General features: G+C 31.3%; 1 protein-coding gene across 5 annotated transcripts in view; it reads left to right on the top strand.

Annotated features, from left to right (window-relative positions):
* LOC145292129 (DNA methyltransferase 1-associated protein 1-like) overlaps positions 1-22,151 on the top strand; it is a 33,083-nt gene extending 10,932 nt beyond the window's left edge. For 2 of the 5 annotated variants that reach the window (XM_080138248.1, XM_080138257.1), the window contains exons 5-12: positions 1,763-1,837; positions 3,228-3,446; positions 4,110-4,217; positions 7,717-7,914; positions 13,498-13,569; positions 15,999-16,071; positions 19,372-19,529; positions 21,828-22,029. In XM_080138248.1, the coding sequence (XP_079994374.1) occupies positions 1,763-1,837; positions 3,228-3,446; positions 4,110-4,217; positions 7,717-7,914; positions 13,498-13,569; positions 15,999-16,071; positions 19,372-19,529; positions 21,828-21,890 (966 nt within the window). In that variant the 3' untranslated portion in view covers positions 21,891-22,029. Of the gene's footprint in view, positions 1-1,762; positions 1,838-3,227; positions 3,447-4,109; positions 4,218-7,716; positions 7,915-13,497; positions 13,570-15,998; positions 16,072-19,371; positions 19,530-21,827 lie in introns of all 5 variants that reach the window. The other 3 variants (XM_080138266.1, XM_080138238.1, XM_080138274.1) reach the window with 3 other exon arrangements.
* The last annotated feature ends 970 nt before the right edge of the window (positions 22,152-23,121 follow it).

The following is a 23,121-nucleotide window of genomic DNA, read 5'->3' as shown; positions in this document are numbered from 1 at the left end:
TTTATAAAAAAAAATAGATGACTTGAGTGCCATTGGCTATAATCTAAGCCAAAATCCAAACTTATGAAGAATTCTTGGTAAAATTATTTATTACAAGAAATGAAAGGTCATAACAAACAACAGTCACTCGGAAGAAAAAAGATGTAAGCGTGACACAAAATAACACACTCGTATTACTATATAGATAAAAGAAATTATCTGTGTCTATGTTTGGATATCTGGCTACAACTAATAAAAAAAAAAAACAGCTTAAATACTCCCAAAGTTAATATTCGTTTGGCGTTGCCCCGGATGAATAATATCTAAAATTTAGAAAAAATATTCATGCTTTGACCCTAAGCTGGCGCAGATTTAGTAAAAGTGGGGAGGGTTGGTTTTCCAAGCAGATTATGTACTAACTAATGAGAAGTCATTTTGAGTTTTTAAACAAGGAGTTCATTTCTTTATGCTGACTCATTTTTCCTGGAATCTATAAAAAGGAGTTAGTCTGTGTGTGTATGTCCAGAAAGGAGGCTAGGCAGAGAAAAAAAAAGGGAAGCAGGGAGAGAGAGAGAAAGTAGAAAATGAGGAAAGGGAATAAAAGAAAAATGGAAAGATAAATAGATATAGATAAAGAGATAAAAGTTTTAATAGTAAAATGTTACAGGTTGCCCCCGGGCAATGCCAGGTATCCTTGCTAATTAAAGATAAAATCATTTTTTGTATTTTGTCATTATTTTTCACTGACTTACCTCCCTTTGCTTTATGGGATTTCTGCTTGGCAAAATACGAAAACTGATATTTACTTTTAATTAAACTTATACGCAATCTTTTTCCTTAATTTTTGTCAAGGATCCTTTTTTTTTTTTGCTTGATACATAAATATATCGAAGAACTTTGAAATGTGCTGTTCATATGTGCCTCAGACTGTATAAGTACCAAACATTTTTATATGTACCTATTTACTATGCCTCCCCACGGGACAGAGTTAGACACCAGGGTCGTTTTTTAACGTGGAGAAAAGGTACAAAAATAAAAATTGTCTCAAAACAGTACCAAACATTCACATGCTAAGCTCTCAAAATTTGTCTTGTAAGTGAAGCTTCTTTTATGTGTATCTTTTTTATTATTCCGTCTTCATAACTGATTAAAAGTGATTTTTCCATTTTTGAAACTTGAAAATATTCATAGAGTAATGAAATCACTATTTGTATTATTTGGGCTTCTGTTCTCATCTTGTTATTTTTACACTATTTCGGTTAATGTAACCTCCAACCTTCTTCAGGTGTATCTTGTCCAACTCTGAAATCTTTCTGTTAAACTCTGGGAAATTTGCACCGAATTTCAAACGGAACCTTTTATTTAATCCACAAAGGTAGTATGCTCTTGTTGCAGCAGCCATGTGGATAGATTTCCTATGTAGTTTGCAATTGTATTTTGAATGTCACCCTTACAACCTCCAGTAGAGTATAACTTACAATTAAGTACTTTATCCACGATGCCATGCTCAAGATGAGAACAGAAGTGTGAAGAATCCAAATAATATGAATAATCAATCCTTATCTCCAAAATTCAGAAGCATGAAATTACTAATGTTCAGAAAGCTAAACTTACTTGATGAAACCATTTGCGTATCAGACAAAAACAATGTTGCACTACACTTCTTATTCACTTTGTATATCAAAAATATCAACTTATAATTTTAGAGCAATTTTTCTGTGGTTCGCAAGAGTTATCTCCCCTTGGTTATAAATAATTATTTTTCTTTTTTTCTTTTAATCAGGATGGAACCATTTTCTCACACTGGAGGAGAGTAGCAGACGAGGCTAAAGATTATCCATTTGCTAGATTTAACAAGGTAATTTCACTTCCTTAAAGAACTGCTAAAATTTTATTAACAAATGTTCTCATTGCAAAGAGAAAAAAATCTTTTTTCAATAGAATTTTTGTTCTTTGATGTCAAAGAAAGGCGAATTGAAGCATGTCTTCAAAAGATACAACCAAACATTACAAAGTTGCAGAAATCCATATTGATCATTATGTTATCTTTGCTATGACAGAAAATATTAGAGGTGGTGGCATTGTTGTATACATAAAAAACAATCTCATGCTATCACCGACAAACTTAACCAAATGCCTACTACAACGTTTTACTATACAGAAGGAACAACCAGAATTTTCACTGCTATGAAAGTAAAACTAAATCTGTTTGCAAAAAAACACAATATTTATTTATTATTAATATTTACGTTTTGAATGACAGACCATTTTATGGCACAAAATTATCTAAAGAGTGGAACGATAAATTTGTTGCCCTAAAGAAAACAACACTACAGCTTTATTTTAAAACTTTTATTGAAAAAAATTAATTCAGGTAACTTGTGGAGCTAACATCTATTCAGTGTAGCTGCTTTCAGCCTCAATCTCGCCTTGATATTGGTCCAGAACTGGGAGCATGCCTTTTCCACAAATGCTGACAGGAGCTCAACAAATACTTGGTGGATGGTGGTGATCAGGCTGTCTTTGGTGTTAGTGATGTTCTTGACGTATGATCAAACGAAATAGTCCAGCGGGTCGGGGGAGAGGGGAGGGGAGTGAGAGAAGGGTATAAAGTCGTAGCACTCCTTCTGAAGCCAAGCACCAGAGGATAATCATACTCTTCAGCACATCCAGGTACACTTTGGTGTTGACTTTCCAGCAGACTTCGAAGATGTGAGGTGGCATGATGTGGCCCTCACTTGAAACCACACCAAAGAATATAACTGTGACTGGAAACCTTAATTTCATTACTCTGGGCACATCCCTGTTATTTGTGGCAATCCAGCTATGCATTTTGAGGGTACTGGCAATGGTCCTGTTGTCATAATTTGGATTGGAAAATGAGTATTACAGCGGCGCATCTCCAGTCTCACTTGTTGAACGTTGTGTCACTTTCAGATATGATAGAAGGCTCCTATCGCTCTTGGGATTTGTATGTAACTGGGCAACTCATAGGTGATCTGCAACAATAAAAGAAAACTGGTTTTCATCAAATGGAAATGGAATCATGTTGTCTTTTATAGTGTGACAATTATATCGTTCCACCTTGTAATCGTGTAGTGTCAGCTTAAATGATTCCTCTTATTATGTAATTCTACATACGCAGCATACTCTGGTGCACCATTTTTTAACTTACATGCAGATTCAACTGCAATGTCACAACAATTTAACATTAAAAAAAAATTTTTGTTCTTTTTTTTTTTTTGCAGACTGTAGATGTCCCTACTTATTCTGAACTTGAGTATCAACAACATCTTCATGAAGATAACTGGACACGGCATGAAACTGACCACTTATTTGACCTATGTCGACGATTTGATCTCAGATTTATCCTCATCCATGACCGATGGGATCGAGAAAAATATTCAAACAGAAGTGTAGAAGATCTGAAAGAACGATATTACCACATTTGCAATACGTTGGTTAAAGTAAGTGTTGTGAGCCCGTATAAGGGTCCGGAAGAAAGACACAACTCGGTAATTAATGTAAACAAAATATATTGAACAGAAAAGCAAATACAATAAATGAAGAGTGTGGTTATACGTCAGTTTGACTCCCCAGTGGATATAACTGGTATATAACTTATGTGTTTACACTGAGAGACATATTATTTCTGGTCTTTATAGTAAATGGATGTATTCATTACTAACAGATGTACCTGGCATTGCCCAGTATTAAACGTTACGTTAAATTCCTTTTAAAAAAAATGAAGTAAAAAAAAAAAGATAGAAACTGAGACATGTGCATACGAGTATTATGTTTTTTTTCCGAACAGTTCATTTCTTGTAAGTAAAAAAAAAAAAAAATTCTCAAGTTGAGATCGAAACTAAAACCTATAGACAGTGAGTAAAGTATGATAACCATTAGGCCAGTTTGCCACAATCTTAAAAAAGTATTTTCAAACCTGTATATTCATTACATGATCCAAACAGGCCACTGATATTATGTCAAGAAGAAAATACCTTCCTCTTCCACCATTGTCGTGGAAACTAAACTTATTTCTTTTTGACCTGCAGAACATCGCCATGAAACTGACCTTATGTCAAACTTAACATTTTTTTTTCTTAATGTTTTTGTTTCTTCTGTTCCAGGTCCGAGCCACCCAAGGACAAGAACCTAAAATCTGGGTATTTGATGCAAATCATGAACGAAAGAGGAAACTTCAGTTAGTTCAACTCTTCAACCGGACGCCGAAACAGGTGAGTTTTCAAATCTCATTGATTTATCACATATATATATAAATATATATATATATATATATATATATATTTATATATATTAGATTAGCAGGAATCCCCAAGAATATGTGGGAACTCATGTACACTCTTACACCATGAACTCTATATTACCATTTTTTTAATTTTGATAATTTTTATTTTCAAGTTAAAAATAAAATAATGTTGTTTATAGAATTCCGACATCCATGCAAACTGCACAATATTATGGCAAATCCTCTGACTCCAATATATTTTGTTTTTACTCTCATTTACCCATAATATATTACTGTAACGTTATTGTAGGCATTCTCATTTTGTTCTTCCTCTCGTTTGAGAAACACTTTTATTTCCTGTCGGTGCTTTCCATTATACATAACAAATTTTGACAGGGCTGTCACCAGCTAGCGAGAAATCATTGTCGTCTGTTCTCTTTCTCATGCTGTTCATGCCGTCACGTTTTTCCCACTCCACTCTCTCTGTCTTACTGCTCTGCTGCTATCTCCACGTGATGTCACCAGTCCTGCTACCTCCTACTGCTCCTCTCTCTATTTCACTGCAGCAAATACTGTCTATGTGTCGTCGCCACACATTATGGTACAATTACCACTCAGATGTAAGGAGTTACTATGTGGGACCATGTTTACAGGGGATAATCTGAGGAGATGAGGGCGATGGTTTTTTACATTACATTTAAATTTCTGCATGTTAGTACAGTTAAGGAAGCAGGAAAGGGGGAGTAAATACTAAAGCCTAGCAGTTTGAGAAATGAAATTATTAAAGTAGAAGGCTTTTTCCAGCATCTAGGAACGTCTATAATGAAGTAGTGAATTTTGCCACTAGACAGGCTTATCAGGGATATCTATATTGAGGAGGTAACAGTGCAATTTCATCAGAACATATTTCATTAAAGTACTTGTAAAACAGGCATAGGGGTACAATATTGTGGTGATGGGACAGGGTTGGAGCTTAGTTAATAGTGCAGGACCTATTAGATTGGAAACTCTTTTTTGGACCCAGTCTCAGAGGGAGAGAGTAGTGGTAGATGTGCCAACAATACTCTATACATTAGCGAATGGTGGCTTTGTAGAGATACAGGATACTCTCAGTTATGAGTAATTTTCTAGCATGGTAGAGAGAACCCATTTTCTGTACAGCAGCCTTAGCAATCTCCTCAATGTATTTGATCCAATTTATATTTCCTGTAAATGCTAAGCTGAAAAGTTTGAATGATGAGCACTAAGATAGGGTGTAATTAGTCATGGCTATTGATGATTTAGAAGGTTTCTTGTATTTTTTATAGGAAAAAAAGCTTAGTCTTAGTAGTATTAAATGTTCTTATTTATTTGCCTCCCCACGAGGGTAGAGTAAGACACAAGGTTGGTTTTTCATCTTGGGAAAGTCCAGCTCTCCAAAAAAGGGAACTGAATATGAATAATAATAAAAATTGTCTCAGTCATGAAGGATTTCTCCTCCACTGACCGAGGACAGAAAAGGTGAAGTGTAGCATCAGAACAGATACTAAACTGTGATCTTTAGTATTAAATGTTACCAACCATTTATGGCCACACTAAACTACAAATTGGTTGTTTTCTAGGGTTTCTGCTATCGTGTTCTATGCCTTTAGTTGACATTTTGGAGACATATCTTAAAAATCCCTTTCTTGCCATGGCCCTCTCACTCTCTTTTTGTTCGTTCTTGTTATGAGAGGAGAGGTTATTCTTATGTATCAAACTCTTGTATTTCTTTGTTTTGTAATACTATTGACACGTCCCCCCCCCCCTCCGCAAAGTGTTAGGCAGTAAAAAAAATGAAGGAAAAACTATAACAAAAAGAGGAAATAAGTTGATCGGCAAAACAAGAGTATATGGAAGCAGAAAGACAAAAGGAGGGGAAATGGTTCACCAAAGCCTGCAAAGGCTGTCATAAATGCGAGAGAGGTTGTTCATCAAGAAACACAAAGGCTGTCTGAAATAGGATTGTTAGTTAATCAAGGTGTAGCAGTAACTGGGACAAACGATTGGACATAAAGGTTGATATATTTAGGTTAGTTTATGAACAGTTTTAAGGTGAGGATGAATTTTGCGACAGTTTACAGACAGTCTAGTTATGACAGAGATATCTGAGAACATTCTTAAGTTGGGAACAGTGGATGACAGTTAGCAGCTCAGAGTAACCCCAACCTCCCAAGAGAGGTTGGAATCCCTCTTTGTCAAACTTTCAAAAAAAAATACTCTACTAACTACAACCACTGTATATGATTTCCTCCACTCTCTATCTGTGCCTAATTCTAAACTCAGATTCCATGAACAAAACTTCTTTCCCAGAACTTCCCGTCTGTAGAACAGTGTGCTACTGGCTTGCTTCTTAGTCGAATACAACATGGTAGCCTTCAAATCCAATGTAAACAAGTTCTTATTGAGATGTCCCCATAAATAATCAAATTCTACCCAATTTACATTATTAACAACTAGCGGGGGTACCTGGCGTTGCCCGAGTGTTTGTTTCCGGGACGGGGGGGGGGGGAGTTTCCAAAAATGTTATGGTAGGTAAGTAGGAAGGATCAAACCCAGAGTCATGAGTAAAAGTAGGAAAATAAAGTGTGAAAAAAAAAAAAAAAAAAAATATCTCCAACGTTAACAGTTCGGCCACCAAGAAAAGTCCATTCCAGTTGTTTAGGAAAAAAAAAAAAAAAAAAACGACTACGGTAGGTCGGTGCGAACGTGAAAATATAATGTGAATTGTCCAGCACGCTAACCACTACGCCACAGAGCACTGCAGCGTAGTTTAGTGATTTTAAATAACTTCACATGAAAGAACTACGAAGCCAAACCGGTGTTCTCTTCTCAACTGTTCCTTGTGAACGATCCCCAAACGGTGTTAAGTGGTGGCAGGGGGAGGAGAAATTTATTAGAGAGAAAATATTTTACCACTTCCATTGATCTTAACCGATTTTGGCCGTGACTTCTCAGCAGAAAAAGTATAGAAATCTAAGATTATCGAAGAATTTGAGAAATAATAAGCCTATAACACACCTCAGATATTGTTCTGCCGTTTGTGCATATTATATTTGCATGAAATATCTTGATTTTTAATCCTATTAAGGTCAAAATCCGACGGGAAAAAATGAGTTCATTTTATTTATATAGAAGATTACTACACTACAACTTTACGTTCATTAACTCTTATCCTTGAGTGACCTTCAAGCCTTGAAAAGTAGTGACTCCCAAGTAAAAAAAAAGGCATAGTGAAACATGTTTGGGCATCCTTTTTCTATGCTATGTCATAGCATCACACACTCAAAACTTAACTAATTTACATCAAATACTCGTTCTGTGTCATAGTATGACCACGAAGATGATCATTGAGTCACAGTTAAAAAAAAAAAAAAAAAAAAAGAAAAAAAAGAAGAGAATTTCATATTTGCTTTTATTTCAAAAATGTTCTAAGCAAAGTATTATGTTGTTTTTGGTGTTCGTTTTAGGTTGAAGAAGAGGAACACTTAATTGCAGAACTGAAAAAGATTGAATTGCGCAAGAAAGAACGAGAAAAGAAGACGCAAGACTTACAGAAGTTGATCACCGCTGCCGACAGTAACATTGATAACCGACGCGTGGAAAGGAAGACAACAAAGAAGAAAGTCTACCAACAACAGAAACTGAAAGAAGGAGGGGTTTGTAGTGTCTGTTTCATTTTTAAAAAGACTTTCTTTTTAGTTGAGTGAAAGAACAAATCTTTCAAATTAATCTTTGCTTCAATTTACAGCTCCAGTCGTTTCACTTTTTGTTCAACTTTTAATATCCAAGTTTACATTACTTGGCATGACTTACAGCTTTTAAATGCACATATAATTATCAGGTCATCCGATGAGCTCGGTCTGAATTCAATCTCTTTAAAATTTAATAGTGGAAATGTTGGAGGAAACTGATATCATTTATATATCAGTAGATGAATATCCATCCGAGAATGGATAAAAATAATTCTGAACGGAACAGTTTTAGACCACTGGTTTAAAATCAACATATAATGCTACTAAACCTTATGTCTGGAATCCTTATTCTAATTTTAATCAATGATTTTAATTCTAGAACATGTCTAAAATTTAAGGAGCCTTTAGAAAAAATTGAAATTTAGGTAACTTTACTTGATTTTTTTATGGTAATCGCTTCAGACAAGGCATGAAACCAATTAATGTAAGTCCCCACCTCTAGTACTTCAAGGTCCAAAACTAGCCAATAATAAATATTATATGATTAAATTCTGATCCAAAAAACAGCAATTTTCTCCCTTTGTCAGAAACATCACTCATGGAATGTGAGGATTAAAGCACAAAATAAAGGAAGTGAGAGTTACGAAGCTGCCAAAAGTAAACACAATCCACTTTTTACTCTCTTAAAGTTGAGGTCTATTAACGATAAGTAAAATTTGATGCAAATCTGATATATTTGAATAGAGGATTGTGCTCATATGTTCCCTAAAATCATTTAAAAATACTCTGTAGAAGCCGTTATATTTATTAATCAATGTCTAATGCCTATTGTTAAAATTTCACAAAAATTTTATGTATTTGAACTTTCATAAAGGGCTTCACCCTTTCTTTACCCTCTTTGCATAAAACTGAAACTAAATATTGTCCACATTATCACCCCTTATGCTTAGAAGCTATGTTCCTAAATTCATAATTGATGAGTTTATTATTTTAGGAGTGAATTCTATACATAGAGACATATACACATATCTAACTTTACATACATATATTATTTTTAAAATATAAATATCCACTGACACATGTTTCGTCATCTACGACTCATCAGAGTGGCTGAATCTAGCGAGATTCAAAATCAGGACCCCATGATAAGAAGCCTAAACCTCTACCATGGGATCACCTCGCTTGACTACTGAATGTATCGCGTTTTTATGTAGATGTTTTTATATATGCCGCTCCCCATTTAGGGGGTACCAAATTGGTTAAAGGGAAAATTATTCCCAACTCGCATTTAGGTAAAAATGCACTATAAATAATTGAATTCGTTCAAAGAGTATCGCTAACAAAAACAAATAAAAACATCTATATATATATATGGACACATTTAACCTCATAAATTAATGAAAATTTCACTGTTGCAAATGCATAAAACATTAAGTTGCACCAAATTGTCAGAAGTGAAATTTTAATTCAGTTTTCCTGTGAAAATTTTATAAAGTCAAATATCAGTAAATCGATATATATATATAATGTTTAAATATTATTTACTCCTATTGAATTTTCAATTATTAAATGTTAAAGAATGAAAATCTGGATAGAACTTATAGGGTGACCATTTTAACTCTACAGATCCTGTCACCTTTAACAATATGGTACACGAAAATTTGAAATTGAATTTTGCTTCTTGTCCATTATTAAAAAGCAAAAATAAAGAAAAATCAGTATGATGTATATACTTGTAATGAAAGGAAAAATCATATTCCAAAAAGCACCTAAATAGATCAAGTAGTTTTATTTTTAATTAAGAAAATCAAATTTTATGAGTATCAGAGAATTATCGTACACCATTCTGAAAAAAGCCTTCAACAAACAAGTGAGATAACAATAATTCAAACATTGCAATATTTATGTTGTAATGCCTACAAATTCCCATTAATCGCTTAAAGATGATTTTCTTTATAAAAATATTACTACTTGATCAATTTATGTGACTTTTGGAAAATGATATTTTCATTTTGCCACAGTTATGTACATTGTTCAGATTTTTTTTTTTTTTTTTTTTTTTTTTTAAATTTAAGAGGGAATCCTGGACAAGAACCTTCTGAATTTCTTTTGCTTGTTTAAGCTTTTTTAAATGAATTCATAGTTTAGGGTTATTCATGTGACTTAATGCTGACAAAGACAGATAACTTATTTTTGACTTTATCTTGTGTTTTGTAACAATTGATTTCAAATGCGCTCCATTAAAAAAAACTACCAAGGATTGTCAAACTTATTTACAAAAACAAATTTTTTTGAGATTTTAACAACAATTAAGAAACAATGGAGCAAAGCAACAAATCAAAAAATAAGCAAATATTAAAGCACAATGAAACAACAAAATATTTTTTTAAATATTAATAGAAACATGTCTGATCAGGTTCCTATTTCCCTCTTTCTGTGTGACCACAATCTTTCATTTAAAATTTAAAAAAGTTGTTTTCCTTTATTTAGATATATTTTTGCAGAAAAGTCATAAATCTATTTGGCATGAATTCAAATTTAAAACTTGGAAACATTTTATTTTCAATATTAATTATTTTTAAGCATTTTAAAAGAGAGCAAAGGTTAAAGATGGTAAATTTAAAAAATGCATAAACTTTTTATTGGAAAAATGAGCGTTTATACAGTATGGGGCCCCTTATGAAAATCGCATTCGAAGTGAAAATTCTTCAATATACATATGTATTAAGTACAAATAAGTATCTTTAGGGAAAATTATCAAGCAAAATCTTAATTAAAAATAAAAGTCAGTTTTTATATTTTGTTTATCCGCCATTGATATGAGTGGAAATTCTAATAAAACAGGGGAGATAACCATTTAACCAAGTAATAATGAATAGCGGATCAGCAAAATATAAAAACTGATTTTTTATTTTAATTAAAATTAAATTTAATTAAATTAATTTAATTTAAATTAAATTTAATTAAAATTAAAATTTATTTTTAATTAAAATCCTTTAAGACACTTTATCAAGTTTCCATTACTAACAATTACTACGATATTATCCCATAGATTACACAATAACCCTTATCCCTGCGTGGCGTCCGGGCCTAGATAAGTGGTGATTACCATGTAAAAAAAAAAAAAAAAAAAAAAAAATCCTACTCAATTTTTTTTTAGTGAGAATACTTATTTCTGCATAATGCATAAGTATATCAAAGGGTTTTTACTTGGAATGCAATTTTCACTTCAAACTGCATATCTCTTGTCAGATGTACTTGAATGCCTACTGGACACTATCTTCGAGTGTCTAACGTTTCTCTGTACATGAGTTTGTCAGAGCAACCTGGCATGAGGATACTTTTTGCTACAAGTAAATCCTGACCAAATATTCAAAATCACATAGTACTTGTGGCCTAAGTAAAATCTCCTCAGCACTGGCTTTTATAAAGAATGGTACCCCTTCTCCAAATGATGTTACCTCAAGTAACAGCACAAGTCTGGATAATCCACCAGCAAGGAGAATTCTTGTCCTGGAATCCAGTAAAACTAAGGGACCATAAGAAAGGTATACTATATTTAAATGGTTAATTGTAAAGAGGAAAATTATGTCCTCAACTTCTTTACTAATTCAGCATTTCAGAGGTAAATGAGGACTTTAATGGAATATTCGAATATCTGTGTGTCTCATATAGAGATCAAGAAATGGGAAATGGATCTCTTTGATTTCTGAGAACTTTGATTAAAGTAAAATGAAACAGTGAGAAACCAATAGTGCTTTGGTTTTAAATGTATCGGACAAAGAGACAAAACAATAGAAAAAGTCACTGTCTTTCAAAATATAATGAGATCAATGTTTTAAATGAAGTTAATCTTTCATTTTAAAATAAATGATCTCACAGTAAAGACAAAACTTATGCCCATATTCTCTATGAAAACAATATAAATGGATGATTCCCTGCATTCAAATCAGGTTTTTGGATTCCATTCTGTTTTTGTTTTTGCTTTATTTTCTCCTTTTCTCGTTCTCTCTCTCTCTTAGTGGCCTGGCAAGGCTACAGAGGAGACAACCAAGCTAAAAATAAAACTAAGCAAAATACATCCCAAAGCAACAAAATTGAAGCTGGCTTGCCAGAACAATATATATACAAATGTAGGCAAATTTGAACATATTTTATTGGTTTGAAAATATAGGTTCTTTTTTACCAATTGTCATAAAGTTTTAACCAGAGAATAGTATTATAATCTTCAAAAAGCCTGCTAATTTTTATGTAGTTTTGTCCTATAGATATGAGCATTTCAATAATCAATTTGATTATGAGTATATATATATATATATATATATATATATATATATATATATATATATATATATATATACCATCTTTTTGGGCAATTTTATAAGTTCCAAAGGCTCATTGGAAAGGTAATGACCTGAATTGTGTAGTGGGCTATGTGACATTTGCCCTTAGGGTCGCACATTAAGGGGATCATCTATCATTAGCAGTTTTTTACAGCCATAAAATGTTTCAATCATAGTCATTTGTTTCCCTAGTTTTGCATATGATATACATCTAATATTTCCCTAAAATCTTTGGCCTTGATGAAGGGAGAGTAAAACTTGCTGCTATGGTTTCAAATGATCTGTAATAATAGCAAGGGGAGACTTGATTCTAAATATTTCTCATATGTTATATCTCTCCTCTTTGGTTTTTATACATAAAGTAAATTTTACAGTGTATAAAGATTATTTGATACTGGAGATGTTCATAATCGTATCCTATTTCCAAAAGAAGGGAGATATAACATAAGAAATATTTGCAATCAAGTCTCCCCTTGCTGTTATTTCAGATCATTTGAAACCATAGCAGCAAGTTTTAGTCTCCCCTCCAACCAAACCAGAGGGTTGGGGGAAATATATATTTATACATATAGCAACATTACAAGTTCTCTTCCTTGGGTAACACTGTCTGTTTCTTAATGTGTTTATAAAACTAAATACAGGGTTTATTTTTCTGATATTCGAAATTTAACTATCACAATGGTCTGGTGGTAAGAAGCTTGGATTTGGGTTCTGAGTTTAAATCGTTTGACCAGCAGTACATGTTTAAAATATTTATTTATTAAAAATAATCATATATATATATATATATATATATCTCCAAGACATGAAAAAAGAAGTAAATACACACCCCACAAAAATAATTCATGCATATATAAAGTTCACTCAGTCATACAAAGCAGCAGTAAAAGTTTGAAAAATAAATTTTACGTTTCAGGTATAAATATAGCTATCATATAACATTTAAGTATATCCCCAGCCAAAGATGGATTAAAATTTCCTGGGGTATATTACAGATTAACATGAAGCTAGACTTAATCAGCATCAAAAGATTGTCCAATTCATCAGCAAGGGAAAATAATCAATATTATTTCACTTAGGTCAGTCAGGATCCCCTGACAGCAGTCTTAAATATATGTGATAATAAGGATGTTTACTGCTTTCATGTCTATGTATATCTTAATTAATATATTTGCTTTTTCACTTATTTTCCAAATGCTTTTCTTTTTTGCAGACAACTCCTGAGACGGGAGGCATCAAATTTCCTGATTACAAACAATCCGGTGTTTCACTTCGCAGCCAAAGGGTAAGAAAGTGTTTTTTTTTTTTTTCTTTTCTTCGATTTTATATCAAATCTTCATCTACAATAACACATGAAAAAACACAGAATTATGTTCAAACAATCTTATTCAAATGACTTGTATTTCTCAACTGTTCTTTCTGAAATCAGTGTTGCAATATTTCTAGGATATAATCACAAAGATTTGGACGATTATATTTATAACCAGTGGTGATAGGAACAAACCAATCAGATACAAGAATTGCTTTATAAAATCTACTGAATCTTTTTGAATTCTGCAGTCATAGCGTTTCATCTTGACATGAGAAAGGAACTATGATCTTCTGATACTAACTGGATTAATACTACCATTATTTACTTGGAATTCTTTACAATGCAAAGTTTCCGACTAGGATTGATGCTGCTAATTTTTGTTTGGGATAGCTTCATTTAATATTCATAATTTAATAATTGTCTTTTCTCTACAATATTTATTTCTTTTGCCATCCTGTTTTTTTTTTAATTGTTTTTTTTTTAATCATTTTTCTATGACAACAATGGCTATCTACTCCAAAGAAAATGTTTTGGGTTTTCCCAGAATTTTGGGATAATAGAGTTTAGCATAATTGAAATATAATCAAAGGCTTCGTATTAAAAAAGGAAGAAGAAACCGAAGAAAGCAAAAAGTGTGAACATCAAAGAGACCCCCACAAAGTTGACTAAAATACCAATTAGCACAAAAGATGAAAAAGAAAAGGATGAAGCAGCAAAACCTGAAAACTATCAGACGTATACTATGAATAATACTATGGATAATACTAGGGATAATACTATGAATAAGTTTTTAAAAAAAGTCAAAACGTGAACACGTATAGTTGCATTTATCCGAATAAATTGAATTAAAAAATATTCTATTTGGAATCTCTATGAAGTTATTTTATAGTTTCAATATAAGTCATCACATTACAAATGATCTTCGTTTTTACTTCGTTATATACATTTCAAAAAAAATTTTTTCCAATTGAAAGCTATATAAAATTTTAAGTTCAGATATCACCAGAGTCAACCACAGTTTTTTATATGTCAAATTTTTCCAAGCAAGACATACCCTCAGACTTCCTAGTAAAGTATAATCACCATATTAATATTGATACAAAATATTTTCAGCAATTTTTGAAAATGACCACTTTCATTTATGTGAAATGAAATAGTTTTCCTACGAGAGTAATGCCAGATTAACAGATTGATAAATCTGTTCAAATTCGGAATTGTGGTTTTACTAGAAATATTTTATTTGATTTCATCTATGATATAAAACATGATCAATGTTTATTAGTTGTCAAAAAGATGCAATAAAAGGTAAAATGCAAGTAAATTTTATTATTTAAAAGAAACTATTTGGATTTGGTTATAATTGTTCTAGTTTATATCCTTTCTCTTTTCACAACTTGATAAATTCTTATAAGCAGCAGCATATTTGTCTCCCCTACAAATACAAATGGACCAAACCTGTTGGTTCTTCAACATCTAACATATAAAGTTATCTTCTCGGATTTTCAAAGTCAGACATAGCATTTAAACTGACAAATCAAACTTTGCTTTTGAATTGCCAATTTTCATTTGTAACTGTTGCACCATGTCATTTGCAATAAAATGCTTAAAATTTAAAAATTTCTTAGGCTGACCCAGATGACTGTTAATATGAAACATTTTTACAAATAAAAGACAGCAAGGGGTATAACTCATTTTAAACTGAAAATATATAATAGGAGTTGTCTAGCTTAAGTATAAAAATGAAATCCCAAAATGACATCACTGCATCCTGGGCCAACACCAGATAAAGTTAGTTTTTTAAAAAATTGATCCATGGTGTCTAACTGTTCAGAAGATATAAGATATGAACATCATGTTTCATATATAAAAGTAAAATCATCTATGATTAGGTTAAAATTCTGCAAACTGTTGCAAACCATGATATGGCAAGTTCACGAAAACCACACATTTTTTTTTTTTTTTTACTGTTATTCATCTCAGACAAAGCAAAGTGTCACTTGGATATAAGTTTTTTTTATTTGGGACCAAATCTACAGGGACACTATGTAGGGAGTTGAGCAGCAAGATGCCTGTTCACATTACATTTGAACTTCTGCATGTCAGTATAGTCAGGGAATCAGGGACCCGGGAGAGAATTCTAAAGTCTAGCAATTTGAGAGAAGAACCTATTAAATTAGAAGGCTTTCCAGCATCTAGAGATCTGTACAGTGTAGGGGTGGGATTTTGCTGCTTGTCGGGTCAGTTGGGGCTATTTACATTGAGAAATTTACCTTCACAAAAGGGAAATTTGTAAATAGAACAACCTAGTTGTTTCTAATTAACTGTAGCACTGAACAGCCATAAAAACAAATACAAACAAAATCAGGTTTTTTAATGATTCGTTTCTCTGCATTTTCTTTCAGATGAAGTTACCAGCTTCTATTGGGCAGAAGAAAACCAAGGCAATAGAACAGGTTTTGGAGGAACTGTCAATAGGTTTGTATTTCATCTCGCTCCCTCTCTCTATCTCTGTCTAATATACTTTATATATAAAACTAAATCTATTTCTTGAAGTTAAACATCAATATTTGATTCTATCTTACCAGTTGTTCATGTGACTCTTGCTATTATGTTCTTCAGAAAAAGAAAATATAATCTGATTCGATCCCTTATAGATCATACTTTATCTAACTAGGAATATTTTGCAGATGGATTCCATCTTCATTATCAGCAGCAACTTTGCATTAGAAAGAATGCTATATTTGTTATCATTAACAAATTATCATTATTAATTAAATACTAATAATGATATTTTCTTTCATTTGTTACTAAAAAAAAGGTTTAATAATATTATATTTTCATTTGTATAGTAAAAACAAACTGGAAATAATTAGAAAATCTCTGGGATCTTTAAAATTTTAATTTCACATTGAGTGAGATCATGATATAAAGCATTGTCGCAAAAACTTATTTTTTTCTATATGACATCATCATCTCCAACAATTTTTGTTATTGTAGTATTATTCATGTTATTTCTTATGTATTTACAGTCTTCAAACATAAATAGTACTACTTGATTGTTTCTTCTTTTGAATGTTCTAGAAGACATTTTAATTTAGTCTACAGTTTCTTCTTATACTTATTTTTTTTATTTTTTTACATATATCTGTTTTTAGCTGTGGGCAAATTTATTGTGTATTTTTGTCAACTGATTTCATTTTCCTCTAAGATGATCAGATCTAAGCCTGTATTTAAGACACTCATTATGCATCTATCATATCATTTCTCTTCATGCATGTTTAACCAAGCAATACCCATCAACCACAAACGCTTTGGATTTCAAGATAGTTCTACTAAAATAATATTAAAAAAAACAAAAACACTTTAAATCCTCAAAATATTTCAAGGTAGTTCTATTAAAATAATCATATTTTAAAAACCAAACTGCTTTAAATCCTCAAAATACCACCATTTTGTTCAGAAATCTCGTGGTTTAATAAATAATAATCTACATGATATATTTGAACAATTTTTAGGAACGTAATGACAAAAATGTTAACACTATGAAACGACCATTTTTGCATGTTTTTTTTTTGTTTTGTTTTTTAACTCCACTGTGGTTAAAAGCTTGGTACCATTCTCCATAAAGAATTTTATCATGAAATTCGGAAAACAATCAGAAAAAACATAATTCTCGCTTGTCAGGGTACAAAATAAACTGGTCCATTCGTTTTGTTGTTTTTTTTTTGTCTTAAAAATAAGATTTCAACATGACATGTATCAAACATTTTTTCTAAATATTTTTTCTACCCCAACTAATAAGCGAAATAATGGTTTTATTATTGTTATGTGTTAAAATGATAATTCTATGTTGATTTCTCTTTTGGTACCAGGTTTTAATTAATCTTCCCCCAAAATAATAATTTGTTTTCTGCGAAAGTAAACAATTTAACTAGTAGTGCTAATAATTATAAACTAGCCAGCGGCTGAGGCAGCAGCAGCATCTGTCGGCTGTTTACTTTAAAGTGACAGGTTTTATGAATTATGTTTAATTTTGAAAATAAAAAAAACTTTTTGGTTTAAACTTTATACGGTTTGTGAGTCTTTTATAAAATGTTTTTTCGTTCAAGAAATATTGGTTTTCAAATGTACTTATTGTTCACTCATAATTAGCCCTAACACTAACCTGAAGTCCAAGTGGTAAGCCGCCGCCTCCTCCTCCAAAGACTCTCTTAAAATCACACATAATTGTCTAAAAGCAAAAATTTGCAAGATTATTTCCCATAGAAAAAAATAGTTAACCGCCATAAAACATTAGAATGGTCCTAAAATTTAAGATTATTTTACATTAAATTTTTATATTAAATTTATATATATATTTTTTATTTTTGCCAAGTTTTTCATTGTGTTCATATGTAATTGCCTAAAAAGAGAGAATCACATATTTTGGGGTGGCAGGTGGGAGCGATTTAACAGGTGTTACTACAATAATACCAAAGAAATCTAGCAATATATTCATTTTTAAATAGTCCTAGTATTAGTTTTCAGTTTCTTGTACATAAAAAATGCATTACAATTCAACTCTAACTTTTTTTTTTTTTTTATGGATACATAGAATTTTTATGGCATTGCAACATATTTATGTGCATTTACTGCAGATCATTTGGAAATCATTAATTTCTGGAGATTTTCAGTGCCATATTCGGATTCCTTATGCAAAAGTATACTTATATAGCAAATTTCATTGCTTTATCTTGTGTTTTAACAAAAATATAGCATTTGTACTGAAAAAAGTAACATAAAAAATGTGACAAAGCACATATAGTCTTAAAGAGGGACAAATATCAAAATGTGCAAGGCACAAAAATAGCCATAACTTATTTTTAGTCAGATTTAAAAAATTTGAAAAGATTTTTTCTTAGATCATGAAGCTTTTTTTATGTATGACATTATTGAGATATGTTAAGCAATTAAAATTTTTTCATGTGTATTGTTACTTAATCCACATTGGCCAGATTTTATATCTATACATCATCACACTGCATACATATGTTTGATAAACCTCTTTCCTTGGTCGACAATAGGAACTGTCTACTAGTTAGTAATGGTTAATTGAATACAAGTTGCTATTTTATCAAAAGCTGATGTGAAATGGTGAGTTGCTACTATATTAAGTCATTTACACGCCACTGCAGAATTAATTATATTTATCTTAACTTTATGAAAAGCTTATTTTTATAATATTTTTTTTTATAAATATTGAAGTTTTAATAAGAAAAATATTGGCACTTTGAGAATCCCTATTTTGTATTTGAATTATATTATAGAAATTAGAAAGTTTATTTTTTAAATTGTTTCTCAAAAATAAATTATTTATCTTAAAGAAAACACATTGTTATTTAGCTTTTTAATTTTTATAATTAAAATACAAAATGATTTTCAAAGTGCCAATATTTTTTTATTAACCCATACCATGCAGCCACATGTGGCCCAAGATATTTAAACCTGCTGTGATTAACACCTCCATGGATTACTATCCATGAAGGGTTTAATATCTCCGATGGGAAGTATGATTTACAAAAATAAATAAATAAGTGTCAGAATCTGATGAAGACTTTTTTTAAAAGTCGAAAGCGTGTTTATTTTTTTAAGATAAATAAATTATTTGTGAGAAAAAGCAGAAAACTAAAAACACATTATTATTAAGCTTTCTAATTTTTCTAATGTAATTCATTGAATTTTGTATTTGTTGTATTCATTTAAATGTTTGTTTTTTTTGGTCCATCTGCATTTCAGAATACAATCCGATGGCAACTGAAGAGATTGTTCAACATTTTAATGAATTACGACAAGACATTGTCCTCTTGTATGAACTCAAACTGGCGTTGGCCAATTGTGAATATGAGTTGCAAACTCTACGGCATCAGTATGAGACGCTGTCTCCTTCCGGCAAGGTAAGAATCACACTTTATGTACCAATCATTCATTGTTCATTTTACCCTTTTTCTCACACAATATTTTTAGTGATGCTGATGTACAAAATGAATTCAGATAGTGATGCCCATACATCTTGTACTGTGTCTACAATGTACGAGGTGCCTTTAATAAGTTTCCAGACTTTTTTTTTGTACAGGCGTTTAAAATTGTCATAGACTCTTTAAAATTCAGTATGTTATTGCTATACATATTATTAGATTATTGACCAATTTTTATGATTTCAGGCCCAAATAAATAGCTACAGCAGGAATTGGAATACACCCTACTAAAAACCTGATTATCACAGCTGGTGAATTTCAAAAATGCAATCTGGACGTGAGGACACTTTAGAAGAACGATATGCAATAAAATTCTGTTTTAAACTTGGATAAAATGCCACAGAAACGTATGGAATGCTTCTGACTGCTTTTGGTCCATCTTGCATGAATCAAACATCAATTTTTGAGTGGCATAAGAGATTTAAGGAAGGCAGGGAATCTGTGAGGGATGATGAGAAGTGTGGGAGGAGTAAGGAAGTCAGAACACTAGAGTTGATTTTACAAATAAAGAATTTTATGGATAAGGACCGTCGTGTGTCTATAGAGACATTAATTAAATGAACAGTTTGATGTCAGTGTGGGAACTGTACACAATTATTCATGAGGAACTGAAGATGTGGAAGATTTGTGCAAAGTTTTTCCCTACAACTCTGTACTTGTCACAGACTATTTGACCCAGATATCAAGACAGTTCCTCACCCTCCTTATAGTTCAGACCTTGCTCCCTGTGACTTTTGCTTATTCCCTAAGCTCAAGGAAAACCTTAGAAGCTGTTATTATGAGACAATTGAGGATATGAAAGAGGTCGTGACGAGGGTCATTGACACGCTCACACTAGAAGACTTCCATGGGGCCTTCCAGAAGTTGTTGGAACGGTATAACAAGTGTATTGCAGCCGAAGGAGATTACTTCGAAGGGGACTAGAGTTTCATGTGTACACTATCAATAAAAGTACTCCAGCGAAAAAATTCTGGAAACTTATTGAAGGCACTTCGTAAGGGTTTGATGCTTTTCAAATAATTGTGGTCAGCATGAGTGTGAGAACACTTGGTTATAAACAAATAGTTGGGACAGTCGATTAACCCATGTCACTGACTATGCGGATGAGCTGTTTTGCCAAGCAATCACTTATAACATTTTCAGTAACAAAACAAAAGAAATTTTTTTACATATGTACGGGGTGTTTATACATGCTAGTCTTTTACGTGCATTCCGTTAATTTTCATTGTCACCATTTGGCCTAATTGGTTACCATAGAAACAAGTTTCTTTTCACGAAGAAAGACTGACATAAGGAGACGTTTGCTGAGAGTTTTCATATGCAGTTTTATTTGGAAAGAATGGTGGTGCTTTGTTATAATAGCGAAATTCAAAAAGTGAAATATTGAATTACAAAACCAATTATATCTACTTAATTGTCATGTCACAGTAATGAACATATCCAAAAATTATGACAGACGATACAATAGAAAATTAATTATTAATGAAAACAGTTATCGAAGACAACTTGCGAAAATTGAGTTTTACTAAATTGACGTAAGATTTTCAATGTTTTTAGAAAAAAATTACCTCCCTTGTTATGATTCAAGCTCTCCGGTTTCTTATTTTTAGAAAAACTCAATTTTCACTAATTATTTTCGAAAACTATTTTCATTAATAATTAATTGGTTTTATTTGAAATTCACTATTTTTAAACAGGATGGATATACTTTTTAAAAACCTGAAATACAACTTTTTTTTTTTTTTATGAACGAAATCTAAAGAAATCAGTTTTTTTTTTTTTTAAATCATGATAAAAAACCCTATGGAATTGGTAATCCAAATACCAGATTCCAAATTCTGAAATGTTTAAAAATTTCATCTCCAGCTCTGGCTCCTAAAGAAATTAATTTCCTCTGACTTCAACTTTTGTGATGCTCTTGTTTTGTGTAATATATAAACAATTTATAAAAAGTTTGGTTTCCTTTTTATTTTAGTAATTGTTCTGTAGTTTAGTTTACAATTTTCACAATATAAAAAAATTATTTTTTTCGTTAGTTCATTTCTGTATTGTATTCAAAGTTCCACATTGAAACAGATACTGAAAAAAAGAATAATTTCTTATTTTTCTAATGAATTTGTAAATAATTTAATTTGAAAGTGAAATTTTTATGTTTTCATATTGATCATTTATAATGTTTCACCTTTTTAAGAATTTTTTTTTTTTTTTTTCATTTAGCGAAAGCGAAAAGCTGCGGTGGAACAATCAAATATTATGAAAAAGATAAAACAGAAAGTTTAATCATCAGTTGTATAAAAAGTTATTGATGCAATGACTTGAGGTGGTGGTGGTGCTGCTGCTGTCTACTGCAAACAAGATGGAGACTCAGGGAAACTAGGACACCCAAACAGTTATGGCTGAGGAGAGAATGAAAAAAAAAAAGGAGAAAAATGAGAAATGTGTTCCTTTTTGAATTGAATCTGGAACAGATTATTTTTTTTTTCTCCATTTTTTTTTTGTTCCCCTATCATATTTGATGGTATACAAGACTTCCCCACCCCTTATAATCAGGAAGGAAATATTAGAGAGAAGTTTATAGAATAAATGTTACTATTGGCAATATGGATTATTCGAAAGGAAATACAGATGGGAAATTAATCAAAAACAATTTATTTTGGTTGATTTACTCATTTGTGATGTATTTGCCTTTAAAAAATTGGTTATAGCCAAAATTGTATGCTCTTTTTTACTTCTGGTTTCTGCTTTACAGACAGGATGATAATGACAAGCAAGATATGGTCCCTTTTGATTGATGATTATGTTGCTTCTCGGATAATGTGAAAGCCCATTTCATTTTGCCATGTTAAGGATGGCTTTCTTTTTATGCTTGATGTAATTATTCAAATGAACAGCAGAAAACGGAACTCAAGAAAAGCAGACAATCTGGACTATAACCAAAATATTTAATATTTAATAGAAATTACAAGCATTTTAAGCTTTGTTACTAAAAATGATTGTGACTAAAGAAATAAAGGGTCCCATGCCATACTTTCATGTGAGTAAATAAAATGTCTGCCTCCTTACTACTTTACTGAAAACATTTATACAATAATACAAAACATTTATGCAATAATACAAAACATTTATGCAATAATACAAAACATTTATGCAATAATACAAAACATTTATGCAATAATACAAAACATTCATACAATTATACAAAACATTTATGCAATAATACAAAACATTTATACAACTATACAAACCATTTATGCAATAATACAAAACATTTATACAATAATACAAAACATTTGTACAATTATATAAAACATTTATACAATTATACAAACCATTTATACAACTATACAAACCATTTATGCAATTATACAAAGCATTTACACAATTATATAACTTAAAATGCTTAGAATATTAAATCTTAAATTTGTTTATGCAAGTATCTCACACGTATGTAAACTAAAATAAATCGCATTTTCATTAAAATAGTTTGTCACCAAAAATAACATTTACTGTT

This window comes from Euprymna scolopes, chromosome 2, assembly GCF_053919585.1.
Source record: "Euprymna scolopes isolate OS-2025 chromosome 2, ASM5391958v1, whole genome shotgun sequence".
Taxonomy (NCBI): Eukaryota; Metazoa; Mollusca; class Cephalopoda; order Sepiida; family Sepiolidae; genus Euprymna; species Euprymna scolopes.
Note: the sequence above shows the minus strand (reverse complement) of the source record. Positions and strands in the feature narration are given on the sequence as shown.